The 17,696-nt window shown below is 41.0% G+C and overlaps 1 protein-coding gene and 1 non-coding gene across 2 annotated transcripts; both read right to left on the bottom strand.

Annotated features, from left to right (window-relative positions):
* Nucleotides 1–238: 238 nt before the first annotated feature.
* Nucleotides 239–4,672, bottom strand: SSR4 (signal sequence receptor subunit 4). Its single transcript, XM_026676206.2, has 6 exons — nt 4,530–4,672; nt 3,746–3,864; nt 3,169–3,243; nt 2,381–2,470; nt 1,805–1,870; nt 239–371 (listed from the first exon to the last, which is right to left on the bottom strand). The coding sequence occupies exons 1-6, from the start codon at nt 4,594–4,596 to the stop codon at nt 267–269; spliced, it is 522 nt and encodes a 173-aa protein (XP_026531991.1). The 5' UTR covers nt 4,597–4,672; the 3' UTR covers nt 239–266.
* Nucleotides 3,484–3,620, bottom strand: LOC113417835 (small nucleolar RNA SNORA42/SNORA80 family). Its single transcript, XR_003371678.1, has one exon. It is a non-coding gene; the product is annotated as a small nucleolar RNA SNORA42/SNORA80 family (small nucleolar RNA).
* Nucleotides 4,673–17,696: the final 13,024 nt, after the last annotated feature.

The raw sequence follows: 17,696 nt of genomic DNA, 5'->3' as shown, positions 1-17,696 counted from the left end.
TTATTTTCAGCTCTTTGTTTAGGCAGTTTGAGTCCCAAAAAACCTACTTTGAAAGGTGGCAAGATCATCACAAAATGTAATCAGACCGTAAGAAGCTCTAAAACTGTTATAATTCTGACCTACTTCAAACCAAAACATGAGATAGAAATTAATGATGCTGACAAGCCACACAGGAGTATTTTTGAAGACATTCTGGGGAAAATCTTTACTTTCTAAAGAAAAGGCAGAAAGCAGTGAAGTTGGTATAGAGAGTTTATTGAAGTGCTTTATGCTTGGATGTTGCTCTTAGCAGTGAATGCCATATAATATACCAGAATACCAATTAATGCTGCCAATACCTCAGTGGAGACCCATGGTCCACTCCAGGCACCCTGCAAATGGAAGGTGGAAAGAATAAAAACATATTGAATCATGAACAGCATGATTAAAAGGAAAGAATAAGAAATGGAACTGAATTTTCTCGGTATTGTATCATGATTTTCAATTTGTCTTAGCTACAAGGGACTAAACTGTAGCAGCAGAAGGGTGAGTTGTAACAGGACACGTCATTTAAGCATAAGGAACTATGCCTAGATATGGCCTGTCTGTAGTGTGAGAAACCCCAATCAAGTAGTAATACTAGTCCTAACTATGGGGAATATTTAAGCAGATCAACCTTGCAATTGTACCATTTTTCTATTTTCTTCATTTTCTCCATTACTTAGCAAAACAAAGGAACCTATCGATACTGAGCAGGGCTAAACTTTGAAATAGTAAAGATGTTTAAAAGAGTAGTAAAGATAAAGCCCCAAATGCAGCCTAGGGAAAATCACGTGAACTTTCTGGGCAAGTCTGGCATATATGCTTGCAGTATCCACATCTATCTGGGAGAAACTTTTCAACTTCACTAGTTTGTTATGAAATGTCTGATGCATGAGTGGCCCATTATGGCAGCCATTTTATATACAGATACCATCATCTCTGGCAGCCATTTTGTGCTTGCTAATATAGAAAGCATTTTTATATTGTTTCTGTGTCTTTTCTATGACACAGCAAAATCTCAATTCTGAATGCAATCTGTTTAGAAATATTTGAGGCTGGACCTCTGGCAACATGCACCAAACGATACACACATCCTTTCCCTACACCATTAACTATAGTTATCCCTACAATCCCACTAAAATATGTTAAGTTTTCATTATGAACTGGCCTTTTATATCTGTTATATCACATTCCCTCCACTTTAATAGCGTATATAGGTTTTATCTCATCAATCTCTGGACCAAATCCTAAGTGCTTCTCCTTGAGAATTAGGAGCATTATAACTCTTTGCAGCACGTATTCAAGCATACTGGTCATAAGCTACAGCAGTTCTAAAGCAAGTCATCTGGTGACTACCTTATGACCTTTTCTGCAGCAGTCATTAAGCCAACCCACTGTTCGCAATGGGGCATTTTTGCCCCAAACCAGAAGTAAACACCAGCTTTTGGCAAAACATGGTCAATCATGATCATGTGACTATATGACACTAGAAATGAGTGTAAATGCAGGCTTGTTGCTGAGCACCCAAAAAGTAGTTATGTGGCCATGGGCATGGGGTGGGCAACTGTTGAAACTTTGTAATTGGATCATAAATAAGCTAAGCAACTGGTCGTAAGTAGAGATAATTGGTTCAACTAACTAAAGATACCATCACAGAATACACAAACTGCAATCATATGCTATAAACAGCCTGGTTTATCCAAATGTGGTAGTATTAACCATCTGACTTGGTTGTATTGCCCACCTATTACAGCAGCCCCATACCCTCAACTGCTGCACTCACCCGATGATCCACACTGACTGTAAAAAGAGGTTTGATCTCTGAGACATCTTCATTGTTGCGCTGAGCCTAAGATAGAGAGAAGAGAATTAACAGCTGAGTTAAGGCTTTAATTAATTAACCAAAGGCCCATGACATAATTTCCTGATAGCAACATCATCTACTTACACTAGAGACACTTACATGAATAGTATTAGCAGAGGAAACCATGGTAGGTTGACAAAACATCTAGCAGCGAACAGAATACAAGGACTGTGTTTTCAGTTCAATGTCAAAGTAGGTAAAGTAGTACTTGAATTTTAATCTCCATGGGCCAAGAAAGAAGCCTCATGACAAGAAAAGTCATAAAATGGGGCAAAATTCACTTAAATGTCTTGCTTAATCACATCAAGTTGTGGTCATACGTCAAAGACTACCTGTAATTTATGGCGCTGCCAGCTACTGAAAAAAAAGTCAAGGTACCAACTTTAATAATAAAATGTAAACATTTGCTTCCCCTATTCCTATACTGATCACAAATCTGCATAGTCTACAAAATTTACTTGTATCTTTTCGTTCCATCCATCAGTGCAATCTCACCTTGCGCAAGATACTATAGGACTCCTCATCAAAAAACTTCACCTCATAGGTGCCCGAGCGAGCCAGCTTATGTTCCATGCTCCAAGAAACCTGTCCTCCCCCCCCAAAAAAAGATACAGGATCAGCCATGAGAGAAACTGTCTTCTTTTGATAGTACAGGTATATAAATAAATACAAACCCAAAGACATTAACAGAGATGTTCCACTCACTTCAGTAGCCAGGGCTATAAAAAACCAAACTAGCCAATGGTTCGGAATGGCAATTTCCTTTAGCATGGAGAGAAGGAGGGACTCACAGAATCAGACCCACCACAAAACTTGAGCCATGCATTTATGGCACAAAACCAGTGCCTTCCTTATCCAAAGTTATCTGATTTAAGGATTGGCAACTTATTCTTTATCACTAATCTCAAATGCCATTAATCCTATTAAAGACTAACCATTGTTATATTACTTATTTAATCAAACTTGCAGGCTGCTTCCAACACAGACAAAACCCAATTTTGCCTACAAGCTGCACGATTTTCCTATCACAATTTTTAGATTGTAAGACATTTCATATTTTAAAACCAAACTATGAACCAGGTTTTGTATATGACAATTTCTTTTTTTATATTTTTAATAATGAAACCAAGGCTGCAAACCAAGGCCGAATTTTAATAACTTCACTAATTCCATAAAAAATGAATTTAAGTATTTTGCAAAATGATAAGACATCCAATATAGTAGACCTGTTCAAATGGTAAAATTAGCATTTATTGACTAGCAGGAATCATGTTTATTCTTACCTGATAGCGACCAACATCCTGACCCCGTGTAACAGGGAATTGCCTGCCATTGACATCTGCATAGAGGGCCACATTCTACAGAAAAAAATATGATGGGTATCAGAGTAATAGGAATCCATACAATCTTTCATCCTGAAATCTTAATTGTCTGCAAGAGGAACCTGAAATAACAGGAAAGACAGATCTCATTTCTTGCCATCAGATCAAATGCCAGCATGCCCTCAAAGCTTGCCTTTAATAGAAAATCCAGTGGAGAAGGGACTCAAGTTTTTCTATCAATGAAATAACTCAGATGGCTACTTTTCTGTTGTTTTCAAATGTACCACCCACATCAGTAGCTAGGACTACAGTAAGTCAGACCAGCCAATGGTTCGGGGAGACAAGTTTCTCTGGCATGGAGTCCACTATGGGAAGCCCATGGAAAGGGACCTACCATAAATCCAAAGCCATGCAAATGATGGGACAGATTCAATGCCCTATCAAAATCACTTAGAACACACTTTACTGTATCTGTGGCATATTTTTGAGATTGTATTTCCTTTAAAGTGTAAAAAAAAAACCCCATTCAGGCACTTACTTGTGCTCCATTTTTACAGGTAAGGGAGATCTCAACAACGAAGACGGTTTCAGAAGAAATAACAGCATCTGAGGTAGTATAATAGGACGGGGAGATAACTGGTTCTGTGCATGTTTCACCTGCCAGGGGAAAAAAAAAAGATTTTATCAAAATATTTTGAGTTTGAAGTGGAAAGGTAGGCCATTTAATGAGATGCTTAAGGAACTGAAGTCCTTAACTGAGCTTCATGATCTCATACTGCATTCATGGGCAGAGTTTTAAATGATCAAATATGTTTTGAGCAGTGCATTAACAATAAAACCAACCTTTTAAAATCTAGTTGTTCTGTCTTCTCCATAGTTCCTGCCTTCATTTTAACCTATCTTGCCTGCTTAGACATGAGACAGTAAAAAAAAGTCTTCAGAATTTTTCTAATGAAATAATTTTAGCGCACAATAGGTACCTCAGCGAGGCGTCTCCTACCTTAACAAACTCTCCACCCCAGATATCTACCATATATATCAGGGCTACGAGCTCCATAATAACCCCTCATTATTATGACTATTAGGACTATCTGCGAATTATGTTCACGGCGGTGGGGTGGTGGTGGAACTGGGCTGAGGAAACTGCCTGAAACTAGCTGAAGAGAGAACTAGCCGGGAGAGAAGAAAGAAATGCGGGCCACACGAGGCAAGGTCCTCGGAAGGGCCCACAAACTCGATGAAGCCCCAGGAGCCGAGGGACTTCTCCCGAAGATGAGAAAGGAAAAGAGGCCACAAGAAGATCCCCGGAAAGTCTCCATTACCTCGTACCCCACTCAGCACCAACAAGGCGGATACCAACCACGGGAGCCCCAACCCGGTCCCCGCCATCACCAAGCAGGGAAAAAACGAGCAGGGACCAACCTGCGGCCGTCGAGCCCAGCCGTCCGCCTCCGTCGCGAGGGACGGCGGGAAAGGCCGCCAGCCAATCAGCACGGCCGACGCTGCTCCACGCGGCACGTGACAAGCGGCGGGGCGAGCAGAAAGAAACGTGGCCTTCCGCGAAAGGAATGTTTCTAAAATGGCCGCTCGGAACTTTTGTTGCCCAGCCAATGGCGAGAGGGCGGAATCAGCCCAAAGCGATTCCAACTGCGCAGGCGTCGCGTGGAATTTGCTCTCATCCGAGCATGGGATGAGTAATGCGCTGTGCTGAGCGCGGGTTGCTTATTCCTGTGCTATGCAGTGATTGCTTAGGTGGCGCTAAACTATCCGTGGTAACTAATTTGCAATGATCGCCCCATTGCTGTTATTTAATAATACAATTAGAAAACACTTTTTGAGAAAAGGTATTTGGAGCAATTGTAAGAGAGATCGCTTGCCGTGAACAGAGATGTAAGAGATGCAACCTCCCCGGAGGACCATGAAGAGGGTTTTTTTTTGCGGCCCATTAAATGTTACGGAGAATAATTCCGCGGAATTATTATTGTAATATTCTAACCGTCTACATGTTGCTGCGGCAGAAACATACAGTAAATCTCGGTGGCGCCCCAGTTAAATGTGGACAAGGTTGCGGTTGGATAACTGGACAGGCATGTACTGTAGAAGAATAACAGAATTGGAAGGGACCTTGGTGGTCTTCTAGTCTAATCCTCTGCTCAAGCAGGAATTATTTCAGACAAATCAAATAAAATCAAATCGTGTCAGTCCAACATCTTTTTAAAAACTTCCAGTGTTGGAGCACCCACAACTTCTGGAGGCAACTTGTTCCACTGATTAATTGTTCTAACCCTCAGGAAACTCCTTAGTTCTAGGTTGGTTCTCTCCTTGATTAGTTTCCATCCATTCCTTCTTGTCCTGCCTTTGGGTGCTTTGGGTTGGCTTCCTCTTAGGTTGACCTCCTCTTCTTTGTGGCAGCCCCTTAGATATTGGACGGCTATCACATCACCCTATCCTCCTTTTCTTTAAATTAGACCTACCCAATTCCTGCAATTGTTCTTTACATTTTCATATGTTAGACCTAATTCTACAGGCAGAAGGGGAAGCACAAGAATTAGCCACTGAAGAGTTGGGTTAATAAGCATTTCATCTGACAAAGGAATTTGGCCTTGAATTAAGATTGGGGTGGTTGATTCTTCTGCTTTCCCACACCTCTCAAAAATCAAACCATATTATAATTTCCCTAACCATGTATCTAACCATGTTGCAACATGCTTTTTTTTTCTTGCCATGTTCTCATGATGAGGCTATGAATGATCCAGGCTTAAGTCATCCTTTGCTATATCAATGTTAAAATTGCATCCTCATTTGATGTTGTTTAAAAGCATCCATCATTATAGTGTGCAAAATCTTCTCTATTATGTTGAAAGCAGAGTCCAGAGCTTAAGAATTGACAGGATCAGAACAATAGCAATAGCACTTAGACTTATATACCACTTTACAGTGCTTTACAGCCCTCTCTTAAGTGGTTTACAGAGTCAGCCTATTGCCCCCAACAATCTGGGTCCTCACCCCCCCTCCCCCCCCCCCCCCCCCCCCCCCCCCCCCCCCCCCCCCCCCCCCTTTCATTTTTTTTTTTTTTTTTTTTTTTTTTTTTTTTTTTACCCACCTCAGAAGGATGGAAGACTGAGTCAATCTTGAGCTGGTGAGAATCGAACTGCTGGCAGTTGGCAAAATTAGCTTGTAATACTAACCACTGCACCACCACAGCTCTTATTGACCATTTGAACCCAAATGTGGACTCATTTCTTTTCCAGTCCTTGCCAATTGTGGCAGACAGTGCTGTGCTGTGCTGGTCTTTCAGCTTTGCTGAGCGCACTAGAGCTTTTTTAGCATATGGGTTCTTTTGGCATGCTAAGGGAGCCCTCCCCCAGCTGAATACATATGGTATCCACTAAAATTAAAATAGTTTGTCAAAATAGCACAAGAGGATTGGGTTGCTCAGCCAGCAGTACTGTAAGTGCTTTAACTTTCTGGTCCTGACAGGTTGCGCACAAGGTTAAAATAATGAAACAATTGAGTGATGGGGCTGTTACTTCCCAAACAGAACACAGAGGAATCCAGAAGTTGGCATTTATTGCCTATATAAGGAGAAGAAGAGGAGAGAAATCTTAAATTAAAATGCTGCTTGAGACTTGGCTCCTTTTGAGATTCCAAAATATTTTTTTTAGTCTTATTCAGCTTAGCCTAGACTATGGCAGAATGGGGGTAGTTAAGGAAACAGGCACAAGCCTAGAAATGAGACAGGATACTTTAGCCAGACCTATTTCATTCCTGTCTTTTGTGCAATGGTGTTGCTGGCAGGTGTTCCTCTCCCTTTTTAGGTACACACCAAAGAGGATGGACAGCAAAGGCAGAGGAATCGATTACTAATTCCTTTGCTTCTCACATCCTGCATAGCAAAATCAGGACAGTGCTATTGAGCCATGAGGTAAAACCAAGGGAATAGAGGCAGCATAGTGATTGGCAAATGGATACAGCAAATGTCATCCTGCTATAATTTTCTGCTGACTCCAGAATGGGTAAAGAAGACTTTGTAGTGGAGGAGCCCTTATTTCTCAATGCTGAATCTAACAATTTTGCTAAGTAAGGTATATAGTCTGAAACAAGTCAGAAAGGTATATGAATAGGCTAATGTACTTGATATTATTTACCTGAACTTTTAAAAGTTTCAGGTATGCACGGATGAGTAACTTTTTTAATAGAACAGAACAGAAAAGATGCTCTTTAACCTTCTCTTTTAAAAATGGTCCATTCTTGAAATACTGTAGAACATACAGAATCCCCCTGCATCTGGATTGAGACGAGAATTTTAAAAATTGTTCATAAATAGTATGGAAATAAGAATAATCAGTGTCCAATTTTGATGTTGACAGTAGCTGTAAAGGGACATAGATTAGGGCAAACAATACTAATTTTCTATATATACAGAAAGATTCTTAGCTGGTTGTTACTGACTGGGAAAGGGATGGTGGGGTTATGATGATGAAGATAAAATTCCCTTGAATCAAGCTCAGTTCTGGTGTCTAAATCACTGTTTATTAAATTTGGCAACTTTAAAATATGTGGACTTCAGCTTCCAGATTTTCCGGCCAGAGTTGATTGAAAGATGGCTATATTCAAGTTTTAAATAAATAAATACAAAATACATCTTAAAATTGCCAAGTTTGAAAAACACTGTTCCAAATACATTCATTTGCAGAACGGTATGGGAATGGCTTGCTACCTTTTTTACTTCTGCAACAGTTCTTTCCTTTGCTTTTATTTTTAACACTCTGTCTAATATAACATTCATAACATTCTTTGGTTCTCTTCCAGTCTATACTAACCACGTCTGATTCTTTGTGTCTTGTGAGCCCAAACAATACAGAACCAATTGTGTCTGTTTTGAAAAAGGCAGATTCCCATGTTGGGAATTGTCCTGTTTTTGTGAGAAATATGTACTTATATCCCATTTAACAGGCAGCTTAACTCATATCATTTCAGCAATTTAAGTTTGTTGTGTTCCGCCAAAGATAGCTAAGGCAGGGGTGTAAAACTCGCATCATCATGATGGCGTCACGTGACATATTGGGACATTTCCCTCCCTTCGCTAAACCGAATGTGGCCGTGGTCAGCATGTGATGCATCTGGCCCACGGGCTGGGAATTTGACAGCCCTGGGCTAAGGGGTGATGGATTGACATACAGGAGAAACACAAGTGAGGATACTTTCCATTTAAAACAGATGTTAGTTACTAAGAATGATGAGGAATAATAAGGTGATAGGTACACGGTAAGGAATGTTAAAGAACTGATTCTCAGCTCTCTTATCAGCCTGCAAATACCTAGCAATGAGAAATGGAGGATTGCCCAAATATCTGGCCTCTGCAAAGAACTCTGGGATTTCTTTAGATTAGCTAGCACCCCAGGCTGGTTATCCATCAAATAATTTTAGGATTTATATGGCTGTGAAGTGAATGGTTACAGTCATTAATATAAATAGGATAATAGATGCTGGCTTGGGAGGAAAGGTGAAAAGGGATAAAGTGACAAGTAGAACCACAAAAGGCAACTTGGGTAGGCCACAGATCACTTGAAAGATAATAGTTCAGGCAGTATAATAGATATGGACTAGCTAGAAAATGTGTAAAGAAGAAGGGCAACTGAAAGAAGAGAAGTACTACTCCCATGTGGAGGGTACCTTAAATATTATGTGGAGACAGTTACAACCTGAGATGACCCAATGAAGCCAGATGGTAAAAGCTTGAGGAAGGTAACTGGAATTTCTTCATTTGGCATTTTTAGTGGACAGCAGAAATGGGAGAAAGCTTATCTTTTATTTAAGCTTTATGTTTTGCCTGATGGTTTCTCAAAGGTGTCTGCTTGTCTACTGTGGAAATAAGGCTAAACCAGATAAGTCTTTAGTCTGATTTAGCATAGCTTTTCTTAACTTTTTCTTCTTTTTCTTCTTTCATTAGGGACTATTTATTTAGCATATGGCATTTTGTTATGGAAAAAGAGGGTTATATCTTTGCTATTCTGCTAATATCCTTACTTCATAAGAATCAGGATATATCTTGGCAAGAATCAAAACTCAAATCTCCATCTCTTCAGTTTCTTCTGATATCCAAATAATTGGTTTTCTCAGTAAGATAGTATGACTGAATCAGATGCCTCTAGACAAGATGAGCAGTATATAAATCTAATAAATTAAATGAATAAATAAATTATCATACTTAAAAATAAAAGAGGACTTTCCTATATTTTGGAACTCAGAATTTCTGTTTCATTTTTCCACAAATCCGATGGAAGTACGTTCTCTTTTTCATTGATCATCCTACCAGAATACCAAGTAATTTGTCCTCTGCATGTATTTACAACTACCGTGTTTCTCACAAAATAAGGCCGGGCCTTAGTTTTTTTTGACCCCTGAAAAAACGGCTAGGCCATCTTTTCAGGGGTGACTTAATTTCCTCCCCCACCTAGAGCAGCCCATACGCATGTACCTCGCCGTGAGGCCGCTTCTATCGGCAGATGAAAGCTCCCTTGAAGGCAGAGTCCCCAGCCGCTTCAGGGCGTGGCGTGGCTGCCTGTGTCCCCTAGCCTTTAGGTAGTCTCTTTCGGGAGATGGAAGCTCCCCAAGTGCAGTCACCAGCCACTTCGATCGGCCGGTAGAAGTGGCCTCGGGGCAAGGGGAGTGTGTGTGTACGCTCGCCCTGAGGCCACTTCTACCGGCCGATCAATGGGGAGCTTCCATCGCCTGAAAAAGACTGCCTAAAGGTGAGGGGCCACGGGTAGCCACGTCTCGCCCTGAAGTGGCTGGGCGTTGAGGTCTTCAAGCCACACACTTGCAGATTTAAGGGGAGAACTCACTGCCTGAAGCAGAATGGGTCTGGACTGGAGGACAGTTTCTGTGGATCTGGGGAGAAACAGGCATGCTTGTTGGGTTAGTGGCCATTAGAAGATGGACTAAATGCAACTACTAGGAGTGTTCTGATCATACCAACAACCTAAGAGTTGGTGAAGCATGCAGTTTACATTCACATTGTATCTGATAAGAAAATGCTTCTTTAAAATGGGAATAATTTAGAAAGAGTTAAATTTATCTCTGGTATAGGTTGGGAACCAGAAGAAGGTGTTCTCATAAAGACCTAGCTCAAAAAAGAGGTTAGTTGGTCATGCTTGTGTTAAATGCAAGTGAAAAGTCCTGAAGTGCTATTCATGGACTGCAGTGATTTTGAGGGTGCTTTCTGCAACGAATCACATTGGATAAAGGAAATGTGTATTTTTTTCAAGCACATATCTCTCTTATCCCAAGGAATTGAGGGCAGTTGTGTTCCTTTTAGCATACATAATAATCTTGTGAAATGAGTTAGATTGAGAAATGATGACTAACCCACTGAACTTTGTGGCCGGGTTGAGATGGTTTCCCTTGATCAGGAGTTGCAGATTGTTACTGTGTGTGTATAGTGTGTAAGAAGTGGAGAGGCTTCTGTATAAAATAAAGAGTCAGAGCATATCTTGAAAATACTGGCAGTTCTTGTAGATGCTGCCGAATCTGTGGAGTATGAATGAAAAAAGTGTTTCATTTTAAGAATAACTTTTCCAGAAAAGGCATTGATTGAAATTGTGGACATAATTGTGATTGAGTCACTAACCACAAAGCAGATGTAGAATTACAAGGCACTCATCACCGACTAGTCCTGCACATGAAAGAGTTGGTAACCAGCTTCATAACAGGAAACATATTTGCTCCATTTCTCCATTGTAGCGAAAGAGACACATTCATGGCTGCTTAATGAACCAAAATGGGAGAAATTGATTTTTCTTCTAGCATTTGTTGGAAGAGGAGGGAGAGATTCCCTGAGGTTTAGTCTGTACAGCATTTGTTGAGTGAAAAGATGGGGAATACTGCTGTTTCTGGCATTTGTCCAGCCCTGTTCCCAGAAAGGCAATATGTTGTGCAGTCAAACAAAACAGAAACTCTAGGTGGATACTGGACGTTTTTTTGCTAGTAGGTAAAACAGTTAATTAGCACCACACTCTTTAACCACAGCTTTGTTCATTTAAGATTGTTTCTAGTCTGAAATGCTTCATGGCTGTTTCAGGCTTGCATTAATTCTTTAACACTAAAGAGCCACTAAATCTTCCTGTTCCTGACTCTGTTTTCTCCTGCAAAATCCTGCTGGGCATGAGGAAAGAATATATATATATTGGGGGGGGGGAGGATTTCTGCCTCTTGAGCTGCAAAAAACTTATTAATCCTCTCCTGTGGATAAATAACAGTCAAAGCAGAGAAAAGCAGTCACTTTGGTATATTAAAATTTGAGTGTTAAAATACATTAAATATATTTGAGTTAAAATTTATTGAGTCAAATTTTGCCGAAGAGTGTGCCTTGGTATGATACAAAATCCTGTGTTGTGAGACTCCCATGTTCTCTAATTAAAAAGAAGAATTTGGGTGAAACTGCCCCTGTTCACTTTAAAGAATATTGCTGACTTGGGCCACTAGACCTGTGACATTTGAAACCTGCCTTTAACCTGTTGGCCGTGGGTTCTAAAAGCCAACATTAAAAACAAGTTCTCCATCTTTGTATTATGTGTGCAGACTTGCCCATATCCTAAACTCTAAATTTCTTTATATATTTATTACATTTATTTGCTTCCTATCTCATCACAAGGCAACTCTGGGTGGCTTATGGGGGCATATAAACATGAGCATAAATTGTTATGCTCGCATTTATTTCCTAATATCTCCTATCATTCAAGCAGTTTGAAAAACCCAGTTGCAAATATTGGCAAGGACTAGAAGAAAGCAAGTAGGATAGACTTTCATTATCACCACTAGATGTCTCTGTCAAATCAAAAAGAATGGATAGATGAGACATATTGGACTGTTGAGGAAAACTGTTATGTTGATGCTGTGGGTGTATGTTTAGGAGCCAGTTCCCTCCAATTTCAGTGGCATTCAAAAATCAAGTGCCTGGAACAAGCATTTCATTTTGTCCCTCAGTCATATTGGAGCCATGGCGTATTGCAGTCGGCTGGAACTGCAGCCTTTTTCGCACAGTAGTCTGGGGCTTAACTTTTTATTTAAATAGATGTTCTACCAGGAATGGATGTTGCCAGGTCTTAGTTTGATTAAAAATGTTAGTTGAATATACATTTGGGGGTCATCAAAGAACTAAAAAAATGAGTTGAGGGAACTGAATTAATTGGTGAGTTAAGTGTTGCTTTGTGATAATTAACACATACTTTCCATCAAACTCCAACCCTTGAGTCTCCCAAGCTGTAGCTCTCAGCCTTTCCCCCTGCTTGTATCTGCTAAGTTTAATCAGGAGATCTAATGCTTGTTGCTAGGAATGTGATCTTGAGTGAATCGAAATATGTGGGGTGTGAAATTATGTTGAAAGTTCTCTTTCCAAGGATATTCTGATGGAGGATAGAATATTCCCAAACATGCAGTAAAAATGGAAACAGTGTTCTGACCCTTAAAAACACACTCCAACTGTGCACCCAACTAAAGCTAGTTTAAAATAAATAAAAGTTGTAACTAATCTGCTAACTGTATGTTTTCAGTCCCTTTTTATGTCTGGTATTTTGTTCAGACCCAGTATTCCTCGAATAGGTCTCCTTTCCCTTAATCCTTTGAGCCATCCTGCACTTTTATTTATGAGGAGAATAATAAATCACAGGCTTTGTTCCTGAAAATGGACTTTTATGGCTTATGATGAGTTGGGTTTATGCAATCCAAAGACGGTGAGAACTGAGAGAGGGGCCAAGCTCAGAATTATTCTCCCCCAGCATGCGAAGGAATGTCAGTCTTGTCGAATTATGTTTTCTTTTCTTTGGATTTTGGATCCTAAAGTGGTCTGAGTTTGGTTTCGTTGCAGATTAATTTTGTTTCATGTTTCTTAAGATATTAATTCCTCCTCCTCTATCTTTCTTGGAGTATTTAGGAATTGAATGAAAAATCCATTGCTTCCATGCAGCTGTTGCTTAGGAAGATATAAGATGCCACAGGACTATTTTCCTACTTTTACTACAATAGCCTATTATGACTGCCTGGAAAAAATTATTTCCATCGATGCATTTCTTCCTGTGTTGGAGACAATGCTGCCATTTTTATATATTATAGCAGAGAAGTGGGAGTGAGGCTTGACTGTGATGCTGGAGGCTGCTTGGAGGATTAAGCCATTGCACCTCAGTCTACGCTCAATAGTAATAAACCTGCACATGTGCTTGGGAATTTGCATTTCGGCCTTAATCTTCCAGCTGTAAAATGCATATCCTAATATTCAGTCTCCTGGGACTGTGGTTTGTTTCTTTTGCAGAACCATCTTCTAAAGGTCTATGTGACACTTAAAATTTCTGCTAGATTTTGAGGATATAATTACACCCCAAAAAAACCCACAATCACCACCAAACACAAATTCTTACCTTTTTAGTGTGGAAACATTAAAACTAATGTGAACCCTAAATATATATATCTATGCACATTTTAAATGTTTTTTAAAGAAAAAACAAAGAAAAAAACCCAATCTCCTTCCTCCTCCCCCTCCCCAAAAAAGAAACTGCAAAAATGCAAACTCCTGGCCATCCTTGACTATGTATTGTCATGTATTTTATTGTCAGGTTTGCTGTGATCCACACACCCATACTGCTTCACTGTCAAAAAAGCTACCTAGTCCTGTTCTTCAGTGTATATGTACTGACAGACCCTTTCCTTATTCTTCTGTTCCCCCTTAAACTGGAGTTCCCCAATTTGGAATCCTCCAAATACAGACTAAAAGTCTTATGATTTGTTTGTATGTTTGTTTATCACATGTACATAGTCGTCCTTATACCATAGTATTCTGGGCAGCTTACAAACAATTAAAAACACAGTGTACAGTGCAATGTGATGATAGTAGCTGCAACTCAGTACCTCTTCAGGGCACCAGATTTTGGAAAGGCTGATAGGCACAGTAAAAAGCAAAAGTAAAGATTTCTTTCAGCTAAGTTTGATGCCTGAGGATTGTATGGACACATCTACGGTATGTTTTATTTTCTTGCCATTATCTTCTTTCAGAATCTTTTTTTTATATATATATAAAAGGCTTCTGGCTCTGATTTAGCCCAAACTAGCAGTTTCTATGCATCTGAGGGAATGGCTAGCACACTTGGCAAAAGATGAGGCTTTCAATCAAACCCAACCAGCCACATATTCTACAAGAGGAAAACCAAACAATTCAGCAAGGAGTGACATATACCTACTGGGCTGTGAATCTTGACTCATGGGGAAAGAAATGGAATACTATAGAACATTCTGTAAAAAGGCAGGGCTGTTTTGGGAAGAACCAGCAGGGTAGTGTTGATGCAAGAGCATCATTCAATAGCAGAATATATGTTTTGCATGGTGAGGGCCCAGCGTTCAAATCTCCATCTTAAAAAGAACAGGCCACAGTCAGAGAGAATTGGTGGGTTGTGGTATCAGCCAGAGTAGGAAATACTGGATCTCAAAATAGTTTGCTTTGAGTATACCAAACTTAAGAGCAGGAAACTATGCAATTCTGTGCTGAAACATCAGGCAACAATATACTGTAAGATCAGCATAATGCTGAAACCAGGCTTTCAGCTTCTCCAGCTCCCTGCCATCAGGTTGGCCACAAATATTCTAAAGCTGGGCATTTCAGGACCCAAGACATTTAGTTTAGTTTACTTTATTGTCATTTAAATTCTCAGCAACAATGGAGTCTTAGAAAATACCAGGTTAAGGTTGGTTTGTGGAATTTATGCCTGAATTAGACTTCAGCAGTAGTATTGACAGAAGAATTTCAGCAAATTACACCTTCTGATGGGAGGACAGAGAAAATCCATCACATCCAATCTTCTGCACTAAAATTGGTAACCAGCAGAGCAGATAATGAATATGGTCTGCGAAAGACTGTCAAGAGGAAGTATCTTATCCCTACATTTCCTCAAATTTAGTTGAAGTTTTCCAGCTGTTTGGAAAAAATCAAGAGTGCGTTGGCGGGGATGTTCAAGCAGTGGTATGTGTCCATGCATCTGAGAGGGGAAAAAATCAATACAAGAACAGACTTGTCCAGCTGGTGGCATCAGGTTATAAGAATAAAAGCTCAGGCCTAACACAGTGGAAACATCCCTGTCAGTGTGAAATGCAACTGGGAAGCCAGGCAAGAAGTGCTGCTTTCTCTGCCAACTGTTACGCTTGCCAAAAGGAGCAATGCCCAAAGAAGGGAAGATTTGACTACAGATCTTTACTCTGGGATAGTCCTGAGATTCTGCCTTACATACCAGCACCCATGAAATGCCTGCTTAAAAGAAGTATGCAACCCGCTTAGGAATCCCGGGATATATTAACCTTAAACTCACCTCGTCTTTTTGAAGTCCAGCAGCTTCAGCTCACATCTTAAATTACCCTGTGCAACTTTAGCGCTTTTCTGATTAAGCAGAATTACAATTTTCCAAAGTGCCAGCCAGCAAGATGGGATAATGAGAATTGGAATCCAATATATCTGGATTTACCAAGTTGAGGAAAAGGGCTTTAAACAAGATTATACTTTAATCCCATTGTTGTCAACAGAGTTTGGTTACCTACTTAACTAGGGCTGGATGATATGCCTTACAAAACATTTATTACTTTCCACCTATTTACTCAGGTCTCTTTTGAGAGTTTATTTTGACATGCCCTCTTATTTATCACATGGGGATCGTATATGTGGTGCTTACTGTGAGCCAGTTTTTTAGAATCTGTTTTTGGGGACAGAGCCCTTAGATTGCCTGAAATGGTCACTGAATAGGCCAGGTGAGACCCACTTCTCCTGGGGAGTATCTGTCCATCCCAGATAGACCGGGCCTGCTCCTTTCCCTCAAATGTTGCCATCTAGTGCAAGGCCCCCCCAATCCCCAGTCTGGGGACTGGCACTGGTCTATGTCATGCCAGAAACTGGGCCGCACAAACAAGCACAGCCCATCCGTGGGATGCAGGCAGCACACAAAACCATACCTCCTCCAGTGGCTCTCCACGAAACCGGTCCCTGGTGCCCAAATGGTTGGGGGCTGCTGATCTAGTGGATCAGGAAGTATGTCTTTCCTGTTGTGACTCCTGCCCTATAGAACACCCTCCCCCAGAGATCCAGCTACCCCCATCCAGAGGTGGTATTCAGCAGGTTCTGACCAGTTCTGGAGAATCAGTAGCAGAAATTTTGAGTAGTTCGGAGAATCAGCAAATACCACCTCGGATGGCCCCGCCCCCATCTGTTCTCTGTCTCCTGAGTCCCAGCTGATCGGCTGGGTCTTCTTTTGTCATCCTGCACAGGAGAACGGAGCTGGAAAGCAGGTTAATAAGGTGGGGAGGGGATTTTACAGTATCCTTCCCTTGCCACACCCACCAAGCCACGCCCGATAGTAAAAAAAAAATTGAATCCCACCACTGCCCCCAATCTCTTAGCTTTCTGGAAAGTTGTTTAGGGCTGACTTTTCTCCAGACACTAGAAACCTGAGGACTTAGAAGTTGGATAAATGTTATTGATTGGGCACCAGGTTTATGTCGTGTATTTGGTTTGTTGCTGTGTTTTTGTTATTGCTGTTAGCTACCCAGAGTTATATCTCACAAATGGGCAGCCATATAAATATTTTAAATAAATACGCATAGAAGGAGTTTCCCAAGGCAAAATCCCATTTCCTCTTCAAGTGTCAGCTTTTTGAGATAGGCAAAGTCAAGACACGGCTGTTGTTAGGAGTCTTGGAATGTACTGCATGTGGTTAAGGGATTGTAAAAAGAATCTTGGAAATCTATCAAAGGTCTTTTCTATTTCAACTTACAGTATATCTAACCACCAGTCAAGGTTTCTCAGGATCCTGATATCTTTCCTGTAATGATTCTCCATCACATTAGGGCAGGGGTGTCAAACTCGATTTCATTGAGGGCCGCATCAGGGTTGTTTGACCTTGGGGAAGCCGGCCGGGGGGGGGGCGCACGTGGGATGTGTGTGTGGCCAGATCAACATCACTCGTGTTGGGGGAGCCTGTGGTGGCCTGAGTGCCCTGCCAGGCAAAACAGGCTCCCAAGCTCTGTTTTCAGCTGCAATCCTCTGCCAGCAAAAACGGAGCTTGGGACGGCCACACACAGCCCTCCCGAGCTCCATTTTTGCTGGCAGGGGGTTGTGGGAGGCTGTCGCAGCTGAAAACAGAGCTTGGGAGCCTGTTTTGCCTGGCAGAGGCACAGCGGGTCGGTCCTTCATTGTTTCAAGGGCAGCCCCGTGGGCCAGATCTAAGTACTCTGGTCTGGATTCGGCCTGTGGGCCTTGAGTTTGACACCCCTGCATTAGGGCATGGTAGAATTGCCCAATGATGTGGGAAAGGAATACAATGATGTAGTTCATTGTCTCTCTTTTCTTTTTTCTTTTTAAAAGGCTGTCAAGAAAGTTCGGGGAACATTCTGGTTAAATACACTATGTTCAGTGGTGGGATTCAAATTTTTTTACTCCCGGTTCTGTGGGCGTGGCTTGG

Source organism: Notechis scutatus, chromosome 2 (assembly GCF_049901735.1).
Source record: "Notechis scutatus isolate UNSWTSFEM ecotype Mainland chromosome 2, rNotScu1.2, whole genome shotgun sequence".
NCBI classification, from domain to species: Eukaryota; Metazoa; Chordata; class Lepidosauria; order Squamata; family Elapidae; genus Notechis; species Notechis scutatus.
Note: the sequence above shows the minus strand (reverse complement) of the source record. Positions and strands in the feature narration are given on the sequence as shown.